General features: G+C 41.3%; 1 protein-coding gene across 6 annotated transcripts in view; it reads left to right on the forward strand.

Annotated features, from left to right (window-relative positions):
- The window catches only part of ARFIP1 (ADP-ribosylation factor interacting protein 1), a 107,057-nt gene extending 97,754 nt beyond the window's left edge, over window positions 1-9,303 (forward strand). For all 6 annotated transcript variants that reach the window (XM_005871421.2, XM_005871418.2, XM_005871422.2 and 3 more), the window contains one exon: window positions 7,430-9,303. In XM_005871421.2, coding sequence (XP_005871483.1) covers window positions 7,430-7,585 — 156 coding nt within the window. In that variant the 3' untranslated portion in view covers window positions 7,586-9,303. The remainder of the gene's footprint in view (window positions 1-7,429) is intronic.
- Window positions 9,304-9,877: the final 574 nt, after the last annotated feature.

Consider the following 9,877-nt stretch of genomic DNA (forward strand, 5'->3'; position numbering starts at 1 on the left):
CCCCCTCCCCTCCCCTCCCCTCCCTCTTTCTCCCGTGGCGGCTTGGCCTAAGTGAGCACTCACCGTTGGGATACAACTCCTTGCCCACAAAGAAAAGTTTTCTGAAAGTAGGTCTTCAGTCCAAGAAAATTTCATCAAGGGATGCCCATGGAGCTCCTGAAGTACCTCCTTGTGTTTGCTTTTAAAGCAGGGTTTGAGCAGAAGGCTTGCACTTGGCGAGCCCAGTATTCGGATGGGTTGTGAGTAGTCAGGGGCTTGTGGGTCCATTCTGAGTCACCTGAGGCTCTGACCCTTTCACATGAGCTAGGGATGGGCCTTGACTAGCATGCTTTCCTGATTTTCTTGTGTAACAGAGCATCTAACCTCCTGGTTTCTGGCACCTGCCTTTTGCTACTGGAATGCTTGTGCATGTCGCCTTGTCTATGGGCTGCAGCTGAGTATGAATTCTCATCCGATTTCATGGACAGAATGTGAAACAGGCTGTTGAGGAAGGTGAGTTTTACCTGGCAATATCCTGCCTGACAATATTCAAGAAAAGGAAGGGAAAAGATGAAGAGGAGTGTTCAGATCAGTTGAAAAAGAGCTTCAAACCAATGCAAGTGGGTGGGGAAAAAAAAAAAAGAGAGAGGAGCTACAAAGTAGATATTTTTGTTGGTAGGTAGAGTACTTATTGTGTTCTGAGGCCCTGTCTTATTTTATTTTTGTCTAAATATGTGGCCACTTAATCCCATTGAAATTTCATTAACACCCAGATTTAGTTCTTTAACTCTTTTCTGACTGCTTAATCTCTGTGTTCCTGTGTTAACTCTATTTTGATTATTGTGCCTTTATCGGAGGTTTTACTAGGCCATATGGCAAGTTCTGACACATTGCTTTCAGAATTGTTATGACTGTTACGGTCCCCATGTCACGTCTCTTAAATCCTGTGGGGATTTTATGTTGGGGAGAATTTCTATCTTACAAATATCCCAACTTATCTATTCATTAAGGTTTATATTTCTTGACTCTAATGCTCTAGTGAAGCTGCTAAAACTACTTTCCTTCATCTAGGACTCCATCTTTTTTCTTAGGTACCCTGTTCTTGCCATTGTGAGTAGGAATTTTTTTTTTCATTTCACTTTCTCATATATAGGAATGATTTTATTTCGTGTTTTTAATGTGTTGCTTGACTTCTGGTCACCTTGCTGAACTAAAATTATTTTTGGTTCTCTTGCATTTTTCAGGTGGGTGACACCTGGAATGACAAGTGTGTGTCCCCTTCTTTCTAGCATCTTCCAGTCACCGTAGAATCAGGTCATACTCTCATTTAACCTGACATGCTCAGCTGTTTATACCCAGTAAACAGAGTACTGGTGCAAACAGCGTCGGCTCCTCTGCCCTCTTATTCCACGAACGTCTGTAGGCTCTGGGTCAGTCTCCTTTCCTCTGTTGGCTACTGGTGTTTCCTTGTACTTGCCCCCTGGGCATGTTTTTTTGAATTTTATCTGGACAAGAAACTTCTAGGCTCTTCAAATCTCTTTTTTTTTTTTTTCTTTCTGCCTGTTCTTCCTTACCCTTAGTGTGTCTCTCCCAGGCCTTACTGGGTTTGGTCACCACAGAGGAGCTGGTCAAAGCTGCCCTAGATGAGTGATCTCTGCCAGATTTTAAACATCTGGTAACTCTTTACTGTAAAAACTTTGAAAAACAAGTTTACCCAGTGAGTGTGAGTGTTTGACTCCACTGTAAATACGTTCTGCAGTGATGACAGGTCATCCCTCGGGTGTGGGCACACAAGGCCAGTGCCAGGGAGTGGTAATGAGATCAAGAGTTCATCCTGAAGATGTCATCCCTCCCATGAGCTGGGACCCTTGCCAGGGACCCCAGCCAGGTGTGCTGCCAGGACCCCAACCAGAAGCCAGTGCCATCGCCTACCTCCTCTTCCTTGAGCCAAGTAGCCATGAGTTCTGTCACTTTTCATTCATGGCGTTACTCGGATCCTTCGTCCCGGGTCCATTTCCTTCGCTGCCACAGTGGTCATGGGTCACTGTAAAAGCCTTGGTTCTGTCTGCACTCCAGGTGTGGCCAGGGCTGCAGATGCACTCAGAATCTCGCCAAGTCCTTGTGTGTATCCCCCAGGGGGGCTGAGCTCCTTGCACACAAGGCAATGTCATCATAGCTTCTGGGTCCTGCACAAAGCCTGGCCCAGTGCCCCATATGGGACAAGGTGACAACTGTTTTCCTGACCTGGGCTGGTGGAGCCCAACGTAGTCACTCACCCTGGCCCTGGAGCCCATCTGCTGGGGTTTGCATCCAGCTCTGCCCCTGTAAACCATGTGGCCTTGGACGCAGTTGCTTCGCCTGTCTCTACCTCATTCTCTTTGTCTGCAAAATGGGCAGCATAGTGGTGGGTAAAGTGCTTAGAAACCTGTGAAGGATGTAGAACAAATTAATCACAAAAATAGGGTAAAAAAATAAACAAACCAAAAAAACAGGTTCACTATACAGACATTGTGTTGTCAGTACAACCCTCAGAATGACCTCTGTTGCTCTGAGTTTTGTCTCCTGGTCATTTCTAATGCACCTGAGGGTTGCTGTGAATCGCTTCAGCAAGCAAAAGCAGGATCATGTGGCTCCTAGCCTGTGTTTTCCTATTGATCATAATATTAGGACAGTTTTGTCACTTGTTCTCAGTTATGGGTAATTAGAGAATCTGTTTTCTTTCCTTGCCCAACTTCTGGAGGCTTCCTGTATTCCTTGGCTGGTGGGCCTTCTCTGGTCAAAGCCAGGAATGGCAGCATGGTCCTCAAGTGGCATCACTCTGACCTCCTCTGCCACCTGTTTTCCATTTTAAAGGACCCCTGTGATTACATTGAGCCCACTCAGTTACCCCAGGATAATCTCCTTATTTTAAGGCCAGTTGATTAGCAACCTGAATTCCATCTCATTTTCTCTTTGCCACATTAGTAATATATATACAAATTCTTGGATTTAGGATGTGGCTTTTTTGGGGGTGGAGGGTGTTGGTATTATTCTGCCGACTCTAGCTTCTTATTATGGACTAGAAGACCGGTGCACGAATTCGTGCACCAGTGGGGTCCCTCGGCCTGGCCTGCAGGATCAGGCTGGAACCATCTCTCCAACATCCCCCGAGGGGTCCTGGATTGCAGGCTAGGCCAAGGGACCCCACTGGTGCACAATCAGGGCCAGGGAGGGGTGCGAGAGGTTGACCAGCCGGGGATGGGCCACGGGAGGGCTTCAGGGCATGTCCAGCCCATCTCTCTCAGTCCCCATCGGCCAGACCCCAGCAGCAAGTTAACCTACCATTTGGAGCGTCTGCCCCCTGGTGGTCAGTGCACATGATAGCAACTGGTCAACCAGTCGACTCTCTGCCCTCTGATGGTCAGTGCGTGTCATAGTGAGTGGTTGAGCAGCCTTAGCATATCATTAGCATATTATGTTTTGATTGGTTGAACGGATGACCAGACATTTAGGCTTTGATTATATGGGATTAATTGGTTGCTTGCATTCATATAGATGGCAATTCAGTGAATGTCTTCATACGTCAATCTCTGTGTATCTCTGGTCAATCCATGGACCAGCTTTCTGTGGTTAGAATATTTCAAAATGATAATTTTAATATGTTTGACAAAGATGTTCAAATTACTGACACTTCAGTCTTGGTTGGGTAGGAGAACAGAAGGCAAGTTTAGTGCCAAAGAGAAATTTTTAGAGCTGGGAGGAGACCAGTTTGTCCCTTTGCAGTATTCCTGTTAGAGTGTAAGGTCCTGTCTCTCATTGTAGCCTTATTCTCTGTGCCTTCTGGCACATGTAGTACGTGTTTGCTGGTGTATATTTGCTAGATAAATGAGTAAGGAAATGAGTGTATACACTTAGGACCCACACACACGCATCCACGTGCATTTCACCATTAAACTCCTTCCTTCACTTTGTTTCTTTCCCAATATAAAATCTCAATGGATGTTCTGTCTGAATTACTAACCATGGTTAATTTTGCAGCATTTGGAGTGTGGACAGCTGTTCTGGTTTTAAATGTAATACCGCCTCAACATCATTGAAATGGGGGACATTTATTCTCATATAAAGTGTTTAAGATGGATGGTTTCAACTGTTCTGTCTTTGCTAATGATAACGGCTAAATCGGTGTCCTGTGTTTTCTCTTGCTTTGTGTGTACTATTTTAACCCTTTTCGGTCCAACCTCGAGGCTGACTCGACAGACCAGGCACTAGGAGCAGGTCCAACGTCGAGCAATAAGAACATTAAAAAGTTCAACATTCAATCCTGTCAATTAATTTGGACCAGTCTGTTTGAATTCCAAAAATAACATTGGCCCGCAAAGGATTAAAATCTTTGCCAAACCCAAGATCATTAAGATTTTCTCCTATGTGTTTTTCTAGAAGTTTTATAGGTTTTTAGCTTTTTTGTTGTTGTTAATCCTCACCTGAGGATACTTTTCCATTGATTATTAGAGTAGAAGGAAGTGGTGGGGGGGAGGAAGGGGAGACACACACACACACAGAGAAACATCAATGTGAGAGAGACACATTGATTAGTTGCCTCCTGCACACGCCTGGCCTGGGCTGGGGATTGAGCCTGCAATCAAGGTACAGTGCCCTTGACTGAAATTGAACCCAGGACCCTTCAGTCCATGAGCCAATGCCCTATCCACTGAGCCAGACCAGCTAGGGCTAGGTTTTAGCTTTGACATTTAGGCCTTTAATCCATTTCAATTTAAATTCTGGAGATGTTGTGAGGTGTAAAGGTCAAGGTTCACTTTTCATGACTCAGTCCTTGGATCTCTTTTTGTGTATACACTCTCTTGATGAGCTTATCTAGTCACATGGGTTTGCATACCATCTGTATATTGAAGTACTATATTGACTTCCAATTCACATTTCCATCCTGGACTGCTATCCTGAATTCATTCAGTTTCAAAAATACAGCTACCTAGTCAGCATTTCCCTGGGTGTTCCCTGGAAGGCATCTGAAACTGAGCTCTTCATATCCACCTTTCCCTCCTCCACATCTGGCCTTTTTTTTATTGTGTTGAGGTAAACTGATCGATTTCTATCTTTGAAAAGGAAAGAACTCATATTTCTTCTTTCATACTCACAACACTTCTCACACACTTGGGACACCACATGAGTGGGCTTTTTCCCACACTGTCTGATTCTCGACGCCGGCTGGGTGTCCTACAATTCAATTCAGTTCTGACACTGTGGACCCCACCACCATCACCACCTTCAGACACCAATTGAAAGTCCAGGTTTTCACTTGTTTTTCTGATGGACTGGCTATAAATCAAGGGTTCTCACAACCCCTCCTCGGATTCAATCACTTGGCTAGAGTGGCTCACAGAACTCAGGAAGAGTTTTCCTACTAGATTCCCAGTTTATTACAAATATAAAAGGCTACAGATGAACAGCCAGATGAAGAGATACTAGTACATAAGGCGGGCTTTGGGAAGGTCCTGAGCACAGAGCTGCTGTCCGCAGCACATGGAGGGCGTGCTGCCCTCCTGGCACATGGGCGCGCTCATCAGCCCAGAAGCTCTCCAAACCCCGTACTTTAGGGGGTTTTGTGGGGCTTCATTACATAGGTCTGATTGATTATTGTCCATTGGTAATTAGTTCAGCCTGTAGCCCCTCTCACCATACCCCACTTTATGATAATGAGATTTTTGGAAAGTCCCTAGAGAACCACAGGATGAGGTTTGGTTGCCACCAATCTCATTATCATAAAGTGGAGTATGGTTGAAAGGTCTCATTATGAACAACAACAAAAAATACTCCTTTTAGCTCTGGAATTGTTTCAGATGTACACCAAGAGACCAAGTATTATAACAAAAGATGTTCCCATCCTCTTATCCTTTAGGAAATTACAAAGGTTTTAGGAGCTATGTTCCCAGAGTGAGGATGAAGATCAATTATATTTTCCTTATTATAAACCACAGTATTACAATCTTCTTACAAATTCCAAATCAGTGGGTTCTAAATAAGTGAAATTTTGTTTCACTAAGAAAAGTCAGTGTTGATTAAAGATTTGACTGTCAAATAGGTAACCTTGGATTTCACTGAAATTGAATGAGTACTATTCTGTGTCAGACAGTGTGCTGGGTAGTATCCCATTTCATTTAACCCTTACAACAGCACAGCAGATTCCGTTGGTAATGGCATCCCTGATAAACGGATAAAGACCTTGGCCAATGAAGTTAGAAGTAACCTGTGCCTGTGTCACAAAGACACTAGAAAGTGGTACAACTAAGATTGGCACACACACTCCTCTCCTATGGGCTTTCACCCCCCAGCAGGGCAAGCACTTGCTTCTCAGGCCTCATTTTCTAACGTTACATGGCCAAGCTTTTATTTGTTAAAAAAAAAAACACTAACTAAATTTGGAGATCAAATGGGCTTTACTATGTAGTTCATGAACTGAGCAGCATCCCATCTAGCAATTAGGAGGCCATTCAAGTGGATTGTACAAAATGGAAGGATTTTGTAGACAGAGTTTAGAACTAATAAATTAAGAGTAGATTATTTCCGGCAAGGACACTTACCTCTAGGGAAAGGCAGGGGTCTTATCAGGCAGAACACCTCACTGGTGTGGATCAGGAAATTCCTGGCTGATTGGTTTAAAATTCCATCCTGGGAGAGGCTGAAACTGCAGGTAGGTTAGGTTTTGCATCTAGCCTAAGTGACAGCCATCTTGGGCCTGTGGTTTTTCTTTTTAATACATTGTAGAACAGTCCCCAGGGGTGTGGATTTTGAGAGGAGTGATTCTCTGGGGCCATTGTAATAGTCCACTGTAATAGGATACTTCACTCGTCTCCTAAATTGCCATCCAGAAACCTGCTTTTCCTGTGATTGTCCTGTTTCCTTAATAAGTGTCTCTACGTTGAGGTTCACCATCCTTTGATGTCTATACTTGGTATAGAGTGTATGTCATTAGTAATTTGTATATAATTTTTCCTGTTTAGTATTTGATTTTGAATATCCTTAGTTTGAGAGGGTATTTAATGATATTTTTTAATTAATGCCCTCAACATTGTTTGAAAATGGCTAACAGAGTACAGGCATGCCTTGGAGATAATGCAGGTTCAGTTACACACCACTGCAATAAAGCAGGTCGTAATCTTTTTGCTGGTGGAGGGTCTTGCTTTCAGTTTGTAAAATACGCAACATCTGTAAAGTTCAGTAAAGCTGCCCATAATAAAACAAGGTATGCCTGTACATATTTAGCTTCTTAAACTGATCTGTCCCCTGTAGGGAAATTAAAAGTCATCAAAGGCTCAGACCCTGCAAGACAGTGTACAGTAGGTATATGTGAACTACTTTGCATTATTAAAACAGCTTTTCCTGAGGAGAGAGATATGTGAGACAGTTCGTTGTCATTGGTGTTAATGCGTGGTCTTGTACTCTGCCCTGTTCACAGGTGAAAGTATTGCACAACCAGCTGGTCCTTTTCCACAATGCCATTGCCGCCTACTTTGCTGGGAACCAGAAGCAGCTTGAACAGACCCTTAAACAGTTCCACATCAAGTTGAAAACGCCTGGAGTGGATGCCCCATCTTGGCTTGAAGAACAGTAAAATCACTCCTGGAAACAAAAACAAACAAAAAAAGGAAAGTCACATGGTTCTATTTCTAAACAAACCTAATAAGAGTGAAGCACAGTTGGGAGAAGAGAAACGGGGTGACAACCATTGTAGAGATTCTCACACAAACAGCTTTAATTTTTCCCTTTTTCATACTTTAACAATTGAACTGTTAAATTTGATGGGAAGGTGGGCGGTTTTAACGAAAACATAATTTCTATAATCTGAACACAATAATTTTTCTTTTTGAGAAGTCCTTTTGTATTATAAGGGTTGATGGCTATTTCCGTAGTTTGAAAACATCTAATATAGATTTGCACTGACCGGATCAAAATTCAAGGATTTTGGTCCTGGGAATGAGGGCCAGTTGTAACTTTTCCAATGGGAGGTTTACATGATTTGTATCAACATCAGATATTTTATATATGAATATATAAAACATCTTTAAGAGATTCATTTTCATGTATTGTCTTAAAGAAAGAAGAGACTATTTTGCAGAGTAAAATTATTTGGTGTTCCTACAGCATCCACGATAGGCTGGCAGCCGCTCTAATGACTGACTGATTAGCTTGTGGAGTTTTGGCAAATACCTTTTTAAAAATGAATCTGTACCATTGTACTTTTGTTTAGACTTTTTTTTTTTAAGATGCAGGAATCACACTAATTTCTATGAGGCTTTTGAGCTTATGAATATGCATCATCCAAAGTCAGAGGGTGGTTATGTTAGCAGTCTTTTGATTCATGATGAAACCTGCTTAAGAAAAAAAAATTTTTTGACAGGTGGACTTGGGAATAGAAATTCTTGATGGTTTCTAGAGTAGAAATATGTGCTCAGAAAGCTAGTTTTTGGGTAAAATCTATTTTGACAGAAGTGAATTCCTAGACAGCTTTCATTGACTTCCATATGTAACAATACCGGTTAAGCCTTAAATCACAGATATGTGCCTTCTCAGATACAGTAATTCTCATTCAACCAATGTACAGAATCCATAAGGAAACCCCTTTCAGATAATGTTTGACCTGTCTGTTCCTTCCTTGGAAAGGAGCATTGTGTATACATGTTGGGTTTCTTTGTACGCATTAAACCACATTTAGGGTTTAAGGTGAAATCAACTTCTGAATACACTATTTGGTTTTTCTTCATTCCTTTTATGGAATGGGGAGACAGGAGTTTTTTCATGAGTAATGGAAAGGCAGTATGGGCAGAGTGGTGGTAAGAACAAGGGGGACTGGAAAGGCCAGCACTAATTTAGTTGCTCAGCACAGTTGGTTTTGTGTTCATGTGGTTGGCCTGTCCACTGTGTGGTTCAATCAGTAATGTAATCCTTTTTCAGTATAAGTTTTCTTGATTTTTGTCATAGACATAAATTAATATTTTGAGAGGTATTCCTTCACCTGTTCTTTTGTGTTGAAATGAAGTACTTAAAATTACTGTTATATATGAACTTGTGGACTGTAAGATTTGTTATATATGTTCAAATGCCTTTTAGCTGGCTTTTTAAATAATATGCCTGTTTTCAGTGCTTAATACAATGTAATGTGATTGTAAATCATAAACCTATTTTAAATCATTCCCTCCTGTATATTTGTACTCCTGAGAGCCTTATTTTATTCTTCCAGCAGAATTACTACTTGTGATAGTTCATTTACATTCCCCAGAATGTGCCTCTGGTGTGAATTTTGTATTCTTATTAAAAGTGTTTGCTGCAGTACCTTGTTTCTCTGGCTCTTCGTCATTTAAAATAAGAAGCAACTTTTGGAAACTCTGAGGACATAGGACATATTATTAGGTGTTTCTGTAATTGTTTTATCTCAGTAAGTTATTTTTTTCCCCTCAATTGAAATCTCTTTAGGGAGAACATACCCACTTTTACCACATTTTAATAACAATTACAGTAGCTAAGGAATTAAGTAGTTTTATGGGTTGATGATTTTTCAGAATAAACTAAAGATATTAGTGATTCAGAGACATGGGTACATGTGCAAAAGAAATAAGTAAATTAACATAGCCACTTTGTTAAGTAATTCGTATTCATTGTAGAAAAAAATAGAAATTAATTTCAAAAAATTAAAGATAAAATAAATCACTTGCCAAAATAAATCACTTGCCAAGTTAGTAAGTATTGCATGAAACTACCTAACTCTCCTGAAGTTAGATGTTTTAGTTAACAATTATAAAGTTAATTTGAATATGTATACATTCATCTTTGTACTCTTACCTGGTTATTCCCTTGGTTGGATGTTAGAAGTAAAAATGAGCTTTCAAAATATATACAAACTTTTAAG

This window comes from Myotis brandtii, unplaced genomic scaffold (assembly GCF_000412655.1).
Source record: "Myotis brandtii unplaced genomic scaffold, ASM41265v1 scaffold34, whole genome shotgun sequence".
Taxonomy (NCBI): domain Eukaryota; kingdom Metazoa; phylum Chordata; class Mammalia; order Chiroptera; family Vespertilionidae; genus Myotis; species Myotis brandtii.